General features: G+C 39.5%; 1 protein-coding gene across 4 annotated transcripts in view; it reads left to right on the forward strand.

Annotated features, from left to right (window-relative positions):
- NME8 (NME/NM23 family member 8) overlaps positions 1-16,261 on the forward strand; it is a 50,909-nt gene that overhangs the window by 25,324 nt on the left and 9,324 nt on the right. For 3 of the 4 annotated variants that reach the window (XM_088149987.1, XM_088149985.1, XM_088149988.1), the window contains 4 exons: positions 4,509-4,585; positions 8,341-8,433; positions 13,237-13,466; positions 15,383-15,561. In XM_088149987.1, coding sequence (XP_088006113.1) covers positions 4,509-4,585; positions 8,341-8,433; positions 13,237-13,466; positions 15,383-15,561 — 579 coding nt within the window. The remainder of the gene's footprint in view (positions 1-4,508; positions 4,586-8,340; positions 8,434-13,236; positions 13,467-15,382; positions 15,562-16,261) is intronic. The other variant, XM_088149986.1, reaches the window with a different exon arrangement.

The following is a 16,261-nucleotide window of genomic DNA, read 5'->3' on the forward strand; positions in this document are numbered from 1 at the left end:
TTGTATTCAGAGTGCATTAGGTCTCACTCTTCATTAAAATACAAGGTATTCCCATCAATGCAGTTCTCATATTTAACCAAGTGAGGCAACCAAATTCAGGCTTTTCAATAAAGTGGGGTCTAAAAGCAAGAGTTGGTGTTTAAAAAGCTTGAGTTAGCTTTAATGGGCAATGAAGCCATATAGTCTTTGCTTTAGGCAGTAGAAATTCTGCACTTAGAGCAACCAGAAATCAGATTTTGGAAACATCTTCTCTTTCTCCTGGTTTTCAAAATACAATTTGCTCTGTTGCTGGAAAAATATAGAATGAGACATAATGATGAAACTGATTTTGAGTTTATTGTTCTATCAGTAAGACCAGTTCTGTTCGCTGCCTGCTGATATTCTTCTACTTGCCTATCTACATGAAAAATGCCCACTAGAATCACCAACCAGAACATATACTATCAAATTGTGATATGCTTTTATTCTGATGTCAGATTATCAAAACCCATGCCATGTGGGCCTAAAGATATTACTATGAAAATATGATGGTATTATTTCATATCTAGTTTATTGAAATCCGGTTGAAGAAAGCAAGTAAAGATAAATAAAAGATGTCATACTGGGAAGATCCATCATGCTTCTATAATCCAGCTATACCATTTAAATATGTTTTTAATTCCATCCTGTAGCAAGATCTATCTTTCTCAAATGCTATTAGACAATTTTAATATTGCCTCTCACAAAGAAGCCAATTTCCAATACTTTAGGGAGATTTAGGGAGGCGATAACTTACTTGGGAAGGCATGTTTATTATTCTTTGTTTTACATACATGTACATATACATGTCCATCACTGCTCCCTTTAGGGTAGGCAACATACAAAGTGCAGGAAAACAGTGAGAAGTAGTAAAAGAAATTAAAGGCAGGAGAAAGGGAAATCTGCTGTGTTTACCCAGCAATTACTACACCACTCCAAACCTTTCTATCCTTGTGAACCATCTTTACTTCCACCACATCCATGTAACTCTTTATACACTTTTTGTTCTTTAAACCTCAATATTTTTCAGAAGTTTCAAATAAACTTCTATATTTTTCAGCTTCTATATTTCTCATCAATTCTCTCCAGCTGTTGTAGGAGGAGAGCCATTTTAGTCTATGGTGGCAAAAATATCAGGAGTCTAATAGCACCATTTCATTAATTTGTTAATATTAAAAGTTTTTTTCAATAACATTTATTAATCAGGACAGGTACTACCAGACTCCTGATTTTCTGCCCAACCAAGATTTTCTTGATCTTCCTTTTCTTCTCCATCTATTCACTCTTCCTTCATATACTTGTTCTGTGATATTATTTGCTGCAAATGTAACTGGAGCAATCAGTGCAGAACCCCAAGATGTTGGAGTAGCAACTATGATTCTTGATAGAGGTTCTCAATTCCATGCATATTATGGGTCCAAAGTAAGCAGTAGTTTAGGATATGGATCAAAAAGCAACCTTTATCACTTCTTTTGAATTTTTTACAGAGCCTTTGGAATGAACCCACCCCAACCCCAAAGATCAGTAATCTCTTCCTCAAATAATAATTCTGAAATACAGTAGGCACTTTGGCTCTACATATTCTCTTTTCCCAAGAAATGAAACAGAAACAGAAATCAATAATAGTTGAACTGAGGGAATGGGGATCATCTCTGGCAAAGGAAACTATTGCTAGTTGAATGTGTTTCCTGTCTTTCTCAAATCAGGTATATATATACTTCAGTATTAGCAACATTAATTTATCAATGTTGCTCAGTTGTTGTGGCTAGGTATTATTTATGAATTAGGATGGATATATGCATTAAACAATAATGCATTGATTTACTCTGCAGGGAAATGTGCTAGCTCATGAACAGATTTCTAGAGGGCATTTATTTCTGATTGGTATCCAATATTTTTAGGAAGGAAAATCTGTTGTGTATAGCTTTTGGGAAGCCATGCTGTCAGAAGTATCCCAATCATCTTTGGTTTAGTTCATCGTGTAACTATTATCTGATTTTTTTTGTTGCCTGCTCTATAAAGTTTTGATTGAAATATAAAGAAATTGTGTGCATACACTAAAAGGGGGAGGCTGCAATCCTGTCACGACATTATTATTAATGTGGTAGAGTTACATCCCATCCTTTCTCCAAATAATCATGATTTCTCCTGTTCCCTGATTTTAACCTCACAGTCCTTGCAGCAGATTAGGCTAAGTTACAATGCTTGGCTCAAAGTTACCTAGTGAGCTCTGTGGTTGGCTGATGATTTGAAACTAGGTCTTTTCATTGGTGTGGGACATGCATGTTTCTAGGAAGATTATTCTTAATCTTTTATAGTTTGGCAATTCTTCTTCTTGTTGTTATTGTTGTTACTACTACAGTGGAACCTCGAGTTACGAATTTAATCCATTCCGTGACTCTGGTTGCAACTCGAATTGGTCGCAACACGAGGCAAATTTTCCCATAAGGTTCCAATGTAATTACCGTTAATCCGTTCTGGCGTCCGCGGACCATGTGGCAGGGTGGAAAAACGGCCGCGGACCACGTGGCACGGGCGGAAAAATGGCCGCAGACCACGTGGAACAGGCGGAAAATGGCCATGGATCCGGTTCGTAAGTCGAGGCGAGTTCGCAAGTCGAGGTAAATTTTTGGGGCCGGAGCTGGCCGTATCTTGAAAAATTCATAAGTAGGGGCATTCGTAACTAGAGGTACCACTGGTACTATATTTATGGAGGTCGATACTCTGCTATAAGGTTATGGACAGCCAGAATGGTGTAGTGGTTAAAACTGTTGGACTAGCACTAGGGAGTCCAGCTTCAGGTTCACCCTCAGTTATGGAAACTCACTAGCTGACTTTGAGCCAACCCTACCTATCCCACAGGAACATTATTGTGGAAAAATTGGACAACAGCAAACTATATATATTGCATTCAGCACTTAGAAAATATATATAAAATATTTCTATCACAAATCTAGTCTGATCAATAAATTGCCTGTGATCCTTTAACTCTGTCCCATTTTAAATATTACTGAGATGGCCCTTTACTGTTATGTTGCCAGGCAAGTAATCTTGGAGTCAAATAGCTGCTTATTTTAAAAAATAAAATAAATTTTGTTGCTAATTTCTTGGAAATTCCTGTTATTAAGGACTGCTAAGTGGTGGTGGAGTTTTGGGTATAAAGCTAGATGCTTGTGTTGATCTACTGCAGCAGCAGCAGTAGCAGCAGCAGCAGCAGCAGCAGCAGCAGCAGCAGCAGCAATGACAAACAGTTTTGTGGTACTTTAAAAGTTCACTCATTAATTGTGGCATAAACTGATGTGAAGTACAGTGCACTTTGTCAGCCGCAAATAGGTTTTTTGCCATTTAACATGCAACTCACATCATAGGTCATCTGTAACATGCAATTCTATGTATGCATGTATATCTAGGCTTGAAAACAATAAAACTGTTAGGCAAATACCAAACTAGTTTTTCTTCAGTCAAATTCATGTCCTATTCTTAGAATAGCAATGGCAGGAAATCACCCCAAGAATATGTAAACTTAGAAGATGTAAATTTTAGATGTAAACCCTAAGAAGATGTAAATTTCTCCCTAAAGTGTATTTATTTGGAATGTAATTCTTCCCTAAAGACCTAATTAGCTATTCTGCATACACATAATCTGTAATCAGATGGATCCAAGGAACTTGCTCTAGCCACGTAAACTGTATTTTTACATACACCCACAGGATGTGTATGCTTCAAAAATGATTAAGAAGAAGTGCTTGGATCTCACATGACCATAGCAGCTTTCGGCTCTTCGCTAAAGCAGCTATGTTCTTTTCCAGTCTTCTGTGTGACTCTGAGAAAAGATGCCACTGCTTTGAAAGACACTTTAATGATCATGTGAGGACCAAGACCCTCCTTTCAAATCATTTTTGAAGCATGGAGAGACCTAGGATGCACATAGTGCATACTGCTGTCAAGCTTGTCATAAACTGCTTGTTGTTTGAAAACTATTCTATTGCTTTGGATGTGTTGAGCTTTCTTTATTTCTGGACCAAGTAGAACTTACAAGGTTCTTAATTCATTTAATTCAGTTATCTTTTCCAGACACACCATTCATTTGCACTGGTATTCCATTAGCCTTAATAGTTATGAAACATAATTGTTTGTGGATCTTTTGAAAAAATGTTTTATTCTTCCAGGGTTTCTGTGTTATAGACTATAGGGTACGTCTTAACAAAAAATCACCCTGCAAAGTTAGGATATTAAAGAAAAGCACTTGCTTTATGTAATAATTAAAGTTCTGCCAAAGTATTTAATTATTTCATTTTCAGAACATACCTTTAAACTCAGAAAGCTGGGAAAATAATTGCAGGCAAATAAATTGGTCTCAGATACAAGTTGTTCAATGACAACTCTTTTTAGAGTAGCAAATAAGTGTTAAGTGTCTGTGAATATTTGCTCTTCTGGAATAGCTAGCCTTGTTATACATGTTCCTAAATCCATTATTGCTTTTCTTTTAGAGGAGGAAAAATATGTGGTTGTCATTATAAAACCTGATGCTGTTGCTGAAGGAAAAGTTGAAGAAATTAAGCAAGTGGTGAGCTTAAAAACACACATAAAATTCCATTTCAATTTTAAACTTGAGAGTAATAGGAAAAATCATGAGTCCCCTGAGCTGAACAGATGATGCGTTGTTATGTCATTTTATGGTGAGCCATGGCAAGGCTTGTTAAGAGCACAGGTGAATTGTCCTACATGGCAGGGGATTGCTCTTAGATCCATCATTGAATGACTGCTATGACATGGGTGAGACACCTAAGAAAGGGCCAGGACTTTGATCATACAGGCACAGGAACTATTTTTATTTATTGACTCCTCCTACTCCCCCACCACAAATGCCCGTGCTCTACAGTAAAGAGAGTATTAGTGCCCTTTCTTAGCAAGGTACCCTAGTCACTATGGTGGAGACACTGGTACCCTAATATTTGGATTATTTTAATATGTTTTCTGTGAAGCTACCCCTGTACATGGATTAGAAGCTATTACTGTATAGAATGCAGCAGCCAGGTTGCTGAAAGAGGCACTGTATTGTGCTGAAGTTCTTGCACTGGCTGCCTATTAGCTGCAGAACCAGGTCAAGGTTATGCTAATGGCATACAAAATTCTAACCAGCATGGGACTGTGTTGCCTGTCAAATTATCTACCAGACCTGGGAAGCACTAAGAACATTGGAAAAGGCATTCTTATGAGTTACTGCCAGACGTGACAGTTGCCCCTTGGGAATGCTCTTCTCACTGGCATTCAGGAGGCAACAGCCTTGATGTGTTTTGGCATCTCCTAAAGTGCAGTCCTGTTTCACCCAGACCTTCCTTGGCTGATGGGGCTCTCAGACACCTAAACTTTTACACTAATGCTATAATGTTATGCTCTTCTTTTAATGTTTTGAAATTTTGCATTTAATGTATATATTGTTCAAGATACCTTTTGTTATGGGCTGCAGTAGAGAAATTGAACAAATAAGATAATTGATGAGTCATATGTAAGGGAAGATAAGAGATGAGAGACCACCAGGAAATTGTGAGCTGTAGGCTTGAGAGGTAAATTGAAAAAAAGAACTGAAAGAACAAAATGGCAAGCCAGTTGTTCCATTTAGTGGCAAGAAAACAACATGAAGTAGGAGTTGCATACAAATCAAGAGAATTTTTATCTTTTTGTAGGGTGTTCATGAAAGCTTGCATATCAAACACACACATACCATTTATGTGCAAAAAGGTTTTAGGGCCAAAACTATATGATGGATTAAATACAGTGGTACCTCGGGATACGAACTTAATCCGTTCCGTGACTCTGGGCGTATCCCGAGTTGGTCGTAACCCGAAGCAAAATTTCCCATAGGGTTCAATGTAAATCCGGTTAATCCGTTCCGCCCTCCGAATTTGGTCGCAACCCGAGGCAAATTTCCCCATAGGGTTCAATGTAAATCCGGTTAATCCGTTCCGCCCTCCGAATTTGGTCGCAACCCGAGGCAAATTTCCCCATAGGGTTCAATGTAAATCCGGTTAATCCGTTCCGCCCTCCGCCCAAATTTGGTCGCAACCCGAGGCAATTTCCCCATAAGGTTCAATGTAAAGTACAATCCGTTCTGAAACATATGCATTTTATTTTTACACCACAAAAACATGAAAAACAGTGCAACTGGCACAGCATGAAGAGGGAGAATGGGGTGGGGAGGCAGTTATTGGTTGGAGGGAGGGTCCCCTTCAGGGGTTTCCTCTCTTCTTTGCCTCTTAGCTGCAGGCTCAGTTCTGGGGAAAAACCTGTCTAAAGTCTGTTGTTTTTCCTGCGCTGCATAACCCTCCGGAAATGAGAGAACACGTTATCGTTCATAAGATTCAGCACTCTGCTTGTCACAGTTCTGTTGGGGTGGTGCTTCTCAATGAAATCCTGGCACTCATTCCATTTTTCCATGATGGACTTGATCGCATCACAGCTCACCTCCTCCCCCTCCTCCTCTTCCTCAGTGGAATGCTCCTCACCCAGCGCCTTCTGTTGCTCACTCTGGAGCTGAGCAAGTTCTTCTGTGGTCAGCTCCTCCTTATGGTCCTCAACAAGCTCCTCTGTGTCTGCATCATCCACAATCAGACCCATGCTCTTGCCCATGGACACAATCTCCTCCACTACCTCTGCATCAGACCCTTCACACTCATGTCCAGCAACACATTCTGGCCACAGTTTCCTCCAGGCGGAGTTTAAGGTCCGGCAGGTGACATCTTCCCAGGCTTTGTCAATGAGGCTGATGCAGTGGAGGACATTGAAATGTTTTTTCCAAAACTCTTTGAGAGTCAAGGATGTTTCTTCGGTGACATTGAAACACCTGGTGAAGAGCGCTTTTGTGTACAACTTCTTGAAGTTGCAGATCACTTGCTGGTCCATGGGCTGCAGAAGAGGTGTCGTGTTGGGGGGGAGGAACCTGACCTTTATGAAGTCGTACTCGGCGTCCATGTCATCCACCAAGGCTGGAGGGTGTGCCGGGGCATTGTCCATCAGGAGAAGGCACCTTTCAGGCAGCTGGTTCTCAGACAGGTATTTTTTAACGCTGGGTGCGAACACCTCGTGCAGCCATTCCATGAACAACTGCCTTGTGACCCATGCTCTCGCATTGGCCCTCCACATGACAGGCAGTCTGGCCTTGTTCACATTGTGCTCCCTGAATGCACGAGGGGTCTGGGAATGGTACACGAGTAGCGGCTTAATCTTCAGGTCGCCGCTTGCATTCGCACACAGCAAAAGGGTCAATCTGTCCTTCATGGGCTTGTGCCCTGGCAGTGCCTTTTCCTCCTGCGTGATGTAGGTTCTCTTTGGCATCTTCTTCCAGAAGAGCCCTGTCTCGTCGCAGTTGAACACTTGCTCAGCGACGTACCCTTCCGCCTTCATGAAGTCCTCAAATTCTTTCTTGTAGGCTTCTGCAGCAGCCTTGTCAGAACTGGAAGCCTCACCATGTCTTGCCACACTGTGGATGCCACTTCTCTTTCGGAATTTCTCGAACCAGCCTCTGCTGGCTTTAAATTCCTCACTTGCTGCGCTGGTAGAGGGGTTTGTCTGCAGCAAATCACTGTGCAGCTTCCTGGCTTTCTCGCAGATCATAGCCTCACTCACGCTATCACCTGCCAGCTGTTTCTCATTCAGCCACACCAACAACAGCTTTTCCACCTCTTCCAGCACTGGTGTCCTCTGCCTCGTTAAGATCGACACTCCTTTTGCCACATCAGCTCCTCTGATGGCATCTTTATTCTTGAGAATAGTCGAGATGGTCGACTTCGCCATCTTGTACTCTGAGGCCAGATCAGTCACACGAATGCCACGATCGTGCTTTTCTATAATTTCCTTCTTCAGCTCGATTGTCACTTTTCTCTTCAGAGCCTTACTCCCGCCAAGCCTGCTCTGCATTTTCTTTGGAGCCATGCTAACACGCACACCAAAAACCTTCGCAAAACACCGCCAAACACACCACAAGCCTCACCGAACGTCTCCTTGCTACCGCGACCTCGCCCACAGGAAGCCGCGACCGCGTGGCAGCAGGGAAAATGGCCACGGATCCGGTTCGTATGTCAAGGCGAGTTCGTAACCAGAGGTAAAATTTTCCTGCCAAAGCTGGTCGTAACCCGAAACGTTCGTTAGTAGAGGCGTTCGTATCCCGAGGTACCACTGTACTTAGCATATTATTGTAGGCATATTATTATTATACTTAAACTAAATAACTGGTTAATTTAAAAACTTGAGAGCTTAAACTTAAACCAATAATCCATTTTCCCTTTCTAAATATGCTTGAACATTTCTAATCTACAACTGAAGATTATTGATGCGGGCTCTGTCATTCTTGCAGAAGACAAGAAGATGTTAACGGATGAACAAGCTAGGGATTTTTATCAAAGCAAGTCAGAAGAGGTAATAAGCTCAAGAAGGTGGGGTGGTGAGGAGGCAGGAATCATAGTAACTGATAAGATAATAAAAGGCTTTCAGTATAGAGGGCAATACTGTTCACTGTAATTATTGAAAATTATTTATGATATAAATTGCATGTTAATATAGCTGTGAGAATTCAGCCATCTGGTATCATGCCTTTTAAGTAACCCAGGAATTAACACCATATGAAGGAACTTCTCTCAAAGGGTATCTTCCCAATAGTGACTTAGTGTGTCTTCTTCTAGAGTCATAAACTATCACTGTTCTGATATAACAGTCTTGAGGACAAGCTTTCTATCATTTCAACAATGGCTGGGTGATATTAGGAGACACTGTAAATCACTAATGGAGAAATGGCTTCAACAGCACAACTAGACTAAAGATGTTTTGGTTCCTGAGTCAGCAGTGAAAGCCTCACTAGATGCTTTTCAGGTTTCCCAACCAGCATTACCAAAAGCAGTTGTGTCAAATGAAGGAGATTAGGATAGTGACAGTTGGTGCCTGCAGGTACTCATGGCACCCCAAACAGTGACAAAGCATATTTATGTCCTTTACTTGCATGTCAGGGCTCTACGTGCCATTAATGTCTCCAACAACATAAAGTGAAACCCCGACAAATAATGTAACATTCGGAAGTCACCCCTTTCTCATATTAATGTAGCGTTACCACATCTACCCATTCCTTACCTCTATAATGACATGATCTTTCTTATTTCTAATATCTTGTCTCACTATAGTGATGAAAAAGACAAGGGTGTTCTTTGGGATACTCACCTACTCACCAATTTCTTGTGATTATTTTATCCATACTATAATAGGGTTTGCTTGGTCACATACCCTGTACCATACATTACAATTATTAATTGTTCATCATTAGCTAGGAATTTTAATTTTGGTTTGTTTGCTTTTTCTGTTGCTATATATGCTTCCATTTCCCTCTGTGCTCACATTTTTTGTTTGTTAATTTGTTTCAAATATCAGGTATTTGTCTCTGTGGCCTTTTGTTGTTTTTGATCCACAACCATAAAGTGGTGTTTAGACTGAGTGCTTCCAGAATTGTTGAAAAGAGAGTCACTGTGCTAATCACAAAATATCTAGAATTTTTAAGCAATCTTAAATATAGAGTACTCTTATTATAAACATTTCTTAGGTAACATCAGTTTATGTTCATACATACAGCCCTGTATATTCAAATCTACGTGTCCATCAATAGCCAGTTATATATTTTCAATACATGTGAAAGCCAGTATGATGTAGATGTTAAAGTATTGGACTAGTACCAGGGAGTGAGGCTCTTAGAGGAAAGTTGAAATATAAATCTAACAAATAACATGAACTAAGAATTCAGAAAGAACATTCAGATCTTAGAACTAGCAGACAACGCAAACATTATACAGTATAAGTAATCCATGTGCTAAAACATAAATACATTCTCTTTCCCTCCCCCCCACAAGCTCTTTCATCAATTGTGCCTTGCATCCTTCTTCCTCTCTAAAATTCCAGTGCTTGTGTCTGTTAGTCAATGTTAGATGTAAAGTACACATCCTGTGTGTTTATTTGGTAGGAAATATTAACTTCTTTTGTGGTTCTGTTGATTCTGAGACTTCTAAAGTAATTCTTACCCCTTAATTCTGATGAAGAGGTTTGTTGTCTTAATTATCCAAAGCCACAGGAAACCAACTAACACGAATAGCTTTGCATTCCTACTTATGGAGGAAGTAAGAAATCTTGAATTGCTGTTTTGGTGATTGGGCATTTTATAGTGAATATTTCAAGGGAGAATTTTAAGATTAGGAATTGGCTCAATATTGCTTTGTCCTATTCTTTTTTTGATATAGGATTATTTTTTCAGGCCATTCAGAAATGCTGTATGCTGTTATATTTCCATGCCACTGTCTTCCAAGAGAAAGGGAAAATCTTAAACAAAATCACAATAAAACCACAATGCTTAAAAGCAACAACACAAAAACTGAAAACAAAATTAACTTTCTTTAAAAGCCAAAAAGTTACAGTAACCACACTGCTATTCAGAAAATCAGTGGATGTAAGTACCACTCTTCTACCTCATCAGATGTTTATTCAGGATTTCAGTCAGAAAAAGTATTTCCTGTGAATTGTTACCTGGCCTGCTTAGGTGAACTTAAATCTGGAATTTTCTGAATGGAAAACATGTTCTACCACTGAATTATAATCCTTCTTGTCTATCTATTTAATTTGTGTAAATTTCCTTCAAAAGATAAAATACATATGCACAAACATTGCTGCATTCCAGCTATTTTAAACTAAATATACACTAAATTCCCTCTAAATGGCAGTCTGTCATGTTTAAGTACCTAGCATAATTGCTGAAACTAGCTAGAGACAGACCATTTACTATATCTGAATTTCTTAAAAAGAGGGAATTCTGAAAGTGTGGTTGTTTTTTTCCAATCTGCTATTCAGAGATACCACAAATCATTTTCTTATTTATTTGTTTAGCTTCCTTCTCAGACATATGGCTGTATATCTCAGTCCAAAAGAGAGAAATCCAACAGAATAAGATATTAGTATCTTGGGCTGAAGCAGCATTTAGCACTGTGAAGGCAACCTTTCCTAAACTCATACCACCCTCCACCCACCTCCAGAAAACAACAACCACTGAGAGTAGTTGCCATTGCGGAATTCAGCTCCTCCAGTTCAGGGGAGTCAGATTTTGGAAGGGCATGGTTATAAAACCTAAGAAGAGCCACACACATAAAAGCCAGAAGTAAACCATTTTTTTTTTTTTTTGGTTACAGGAGCTTAGTCAATCATATCAACTCAGAGCGTAGCACTCAATTTACACCCAAGTTATCAAAGGGCCTATTCCAGCTGTTAGACATTCAGATTCATAAGTCATACTTGAAATTTCTAGTCTCTTATGGAAAAATGGAGAGAGTGAACCAATTATTAGAACAATACTTGATATGCTATGTCTGTTATCAGCAGGACAATTGGACTCAATTGTTGCCTTTTGCATAATTTGCATAAAACAACTCAATAAATTCCTCCAGAAGCATGTCTCCCTTTAAGGCAATCTATGACTATCACCCACCATATCCTACTTTGTAGAACTCCAGCATCCACTGTTCCTCATGCCTCAGATCTTCTGCAGATCTGACAGGTTTCTCAGCTACTCTTAAAGAATAGAAGAGAATATATGTTGCTCAGGCCTTGGTGCTCTCTGAGCTTGGTTTTTTGCTTGCAGACATTTCATTACCCAACTAGGTAACATCATCAGTGCTATTTTTAAAAAATAGCTAGATTTGACAAAGTTTGCATACAAGTGAACGACAAATGCACACAGGCAAGAGGGTACCAAAATTGTGGTGGGGGATTTGATGTGACTTTCCACTAAGTTTTTTTCTTCTACCCATCTGTCTAAAAAGCTAGAGTTAACATTTATTGGCCTTTTTCCAGTTATCCAGCAAATTAATCCAATAGCCTTTTATTTACAATTGCCTGTTTCTATGAAGATTCATCTGGTCTTCCGTCAGACATTGCTGGCTCATGAGGAGTCCCATGCCTCTTCTATTCCAATACTGTTCCTCTTCCCATTCCCTGTACTGGTAGATGGGAAAGAAGAAAATGAAGTGGAATGTATTCCGCATTCTAAACACAGGAGGAGATATTTGTAATATCTTATTCACTGGAAGGCTGCCCCAAAACTGAGACATTGTGGGAGAGTGCAACAGATGTCCACACTCCATAGTTTGTATACCAGCTTCATCTGCAATTCCTATGGAAACCCCTGTCCCATAATCTGCTGTCATGATTACTAACAATGAGCTCCAAGATGAAGAGGACTCCATGCCCTCTACACCTACAGAGTCTCCAGATTGGTTGCCATGCAACAAGAATAGAGGAGGACAGAGTGAGCTCCATCTCACTCTGCACAGCAAGACTTGTCTGTTGATCTTGGGAAGCTGCCAAGTGAGGGTAGGAGAATGAACTTATAGCTGATTCTCAAAGTGATTTGCCTGAGCCTTCCTTGCATCCAAAAGAGGAGACTGAGCCTGATGAGAGAGGTGATATAGAGGAGATAAATTTAATGAAAGAATGCAAGAGCTGTTATGAGAAAGTAAATGACAACTCAGTCCTGGGAAAGGAGAGACTCAAAATAACCCTGCCTTGATTTTGTTTGGTATAAGAGGAAGAAGAGAAAAAGTCCGGCAAGCTTTTAAGATTCAAGAGTTATGCCCTACCACAATAAAATAGAATTCCAGTAGTCCTTGTGTTGACTCTTCCATGACCTGGCCTATCTCTGACACAGACAAACCTACTGCATAGTATGGTTGTAGCGGTAGAAAATGGGAGGAGAGGGGTACTATGTATGTCACATGAGCTCTTGAATGAAAGGTGGGATATAACTTAAAAAAAATCAAACAATTTGGGAAAAAGTGTTGACCTTAACACTTTTTAAATATGTAAAAAAAATCTTGCAACAGCTGTGTGCTGGAGAGAGGAAGTATCTATTCCTTTCCACTGGGGTCTGAAATTTAGAGAGCTTTGCCCACTGATTCTTCACCTCTCTTGCATGCAAAGGAAATAGCTGATATAGAGAAATGAAACAGTGTAGAACAAGGTTTAGGTAAGCTGGCATCATTATGTTGGAAGAGCAACATTTTATTATTGTAGTTTTCATAAACAGGTTTATTAGAAGATTGATAATAAATATAGTGACATTTTACATCTCATTAATAACAGGGTGAATGCAGTGAGGTCAGCATCTTTCTTGGTACTTAATGCAAAACATTTTTTCTCTAGCCTGATTTTGAAGACTTTGTTTCACATATGCTATCTGCACCCACCTATATTCTGATAGTATCTGAAAGAAAGCATGGCCAGGATACTATGCCTTTTTTACATGAATTGGAAGCAGTGAAAGAGGAAGGGGAGGAGGAAGAAGAAGAGGAGGAAGAGGAGGAGGAAGAAGAAGAAATGGAAGAACTTTTATCTGAAGCATGGAGAAAACACTCTGTGAGACCTGCAGCTGGGTATGTCATGTATGCTTATAAGTGAGTGTATATCAGAAAAAGATTTCTTTTGCCAGTCCATAATTCAGAATTAATATCAGACTGGATCCAGGCTTAGAATAGATCCATTTGAACCAAATGCATTTAAGTTAGTCTAATGTAAGTCCCATTAAGTTATCAAGATCCAACCTTTCTTTTCACTGAAGACAACTTCTGTTGAAATTAATGGGATTTATAGCTTTGAATATCTTGAATCTGATTTAAGTTAGCTAATGTTGCCTGGTTCCATTCAATTATTTGCATAATGGCTATAATTTGTACAGACTTTAAAGGTTAGGTTAATAATACAGTGGTACCTCAGTTCACGAACTTAATTCATTCCGTGACTCTGGTCGCGAACCGAATTGGTCGTGAACCGAATCAAATTTTCCCATAAGGTTCAAAGTAAATACGGTTAATCCGTTCTGACCCCTCCGAATTTGGTCGCCAACCGATTTTTGATCGCGTCCCGAATCAAATTTCCCCATAAGGTTCAATGTAATTAGGGTTAATCCGTTCTGAACCATATATATATTTTTTTTAAAACCGCAAAAATATGACACAAAGTACAGCACGAAGAGAGAGAAAGCTAACCTTGCTCGACGCGACTTCTGGCGTGGAGGACAGGAAGGCGGGTGGGGAGGCAGATATTGCTTGGAGGGAGAGTCCCCCTCCCTACAGGAAGCCGCGACCACGTGTCACGGGAGGGAAAATGGCCGCGGATTCTGTTCGTAACCCGATCCGGCGTTCGCGAACAGAGGCTAAATTTTGCGAACGGAGCTGTTCGTGAACTGAATTGTTCGTGAACAGAAGCGTTCGTGAACCGAGGTACCACTGTACATTGCAGGATCATTTTGAGGATGAATAGATTTAGTGTATTCAGGCTTTAATTGGTCTTTGCAGAATTTGTTGTTTAGAGGTTATAGTAGAGAAGCCCAACTGCCACATGTCCTTGACTAAAGGGTGGTCCTCTCCTTCTATCTGAGATAAGTGTCATATTCCTCCAAGAACACAGCTTTGAGAGGGATGTGCACGGAGCGGTGAACAAGGAAAGCCAGCCAGATGGGCAAAATCAAACCTGGTGTTCAATGGGGTGACAATGTGACAGTCAGATTGCCCTCACATCAACTGTTGCAGTTTTCAAGCATCTTTCTTTTTCAGAAGAAACTGGTGTCCACCTTTAATGAGTTCATTAAAATGGAAGGAAAAAAAGAGATCAACAGCTTCATGAATTCACATAAAGATTTGATTTTTGAGTGATGACTATGAATATATTGTGATGTGTTGTAATAATATGAAAAAGAGGGAGGGAGGGAGGAGGAGGAAAGGGGATGCTAACCCAAAATTAGCAATATTGTGTATGCAGATATAATCATTTGAATAAACCTGGTAATTCAAAAAACAGAATGGCAGTTCACCAATGCATTTGGGCCACTTCCAAAACAATCAGTTCTCCAAGAATGTTGACAGAATTTTCATAGGGAGAATTTTTTAAGCTTCCTAATCTTATATTTTGTCACAGCAAGTAGCAGCACCTAGCCAACCTTGACTGATCTAATAAGCAGAAATCAGTTATTACATCTGGTTACATACTTGAATGGGATATCTATCTGGGAAACCCAGGGCTGTAGGCTAAATTGGGAAGTTGAAAAAAACACCTCAGAAAAAGGCAGTGGCAAATTATTTTTGTACTGTTGCCAAGGGACCTGAGGAAGTATTTACCTTGTTCAGTATAGTAGTGACACGCACCCTCACATCTATCTTTTGCCTTTGACAAGATGCTTGCAATCTCTGTTATTTCGCTTGCAGATTTGAGTATTTAATTTTCAAACTGCTGAGGATAAAGTAATTCCTGATAGTATTAAATGAATTTTTTACATTATTTTCCTCCTCATTAGCTTGAAAGAGATGTTGGAAAACCAAGACATGTTACATCTCTGCGATATTCAGGATAGAGTTGAAGAAACAAGCAGGCAACTTGCCTTCTTTTTCCCTGATTTTTCCAAGGCAAAGAAAGAACCAGTTATTGAACGAACACTGGCATTGATCAGACCTGCCCTTTTAAAAGAAAGAAGAGGTTGGTGAAAATTATTACCAGGACTTCCCACACAATTGGAATGTATGGCACTTCTTTGCTATTTGTAGTAGGTTTTGATAAAAATGTGGAAGAAAGGCAGACAGTGGTGGTGTTTTGTGAGGTTGAGCAAGAGCTGGCAGTAGCTATGATGCAGCATTGGGGCAGAGCGTGCAATGTTTTGAAATAGCATGCTGTTTAAGGATTGATGCAAGGCCTTATGGAAGTGTTTGCATAATCCTTTATACAGATGGTTGCGTGTGTCTGAAAAGTTACTTTTTTTAGCTTGAGGAACTTGCTCTAACTCGAAGTCCTTGCATGTTTCCTTTTTAAGCTTACACTATTTCCAAATGTAAACATTAGAATTTTACTCCATCTTTTTACACATAAAAAGATAAAATTTTTTAAAAAGGAGAGCAATTTTTAAACAAAAAGATCTAAAATAATATATAGTTACCAACACTAATGATGCTTAAAATGTGGTGTAATTTGAAACACACACACACATTCTTTCTCCATCTCTCTTTCTCTCTTTCTCACTTGGGTGTAAATGAAAATCTGTGGACTATACCCCAAATTAATTGAAAGTCTAAAGAAAAACTTCCCTTGGAAACCTCAACAGGAAAATGTTATGGAACAGCCTTTCCCAACCTTGAAACCTTTCTGAGATGTGGACTTCAACTTGCAGAATTCCCCAGCTAGC

The sequence above is a fragment of the Python bivittatus genome, unplaced genomic scaffold (genome assembly GCF_059951505.1).
Source record: "Python bivittatus isolate LINGU-HERP-01145 unplaced genomic scaffold, Pbiv_v1 ctg000610_np1212, whole genome shotgun sequence".
NCBI classification, from domain to species: domain Eukaryota; kingdom Metazoa; phylum Chordata; class Lepidosauria; order Squamata; family Pythonidae; genus Python; species Python bivittatus.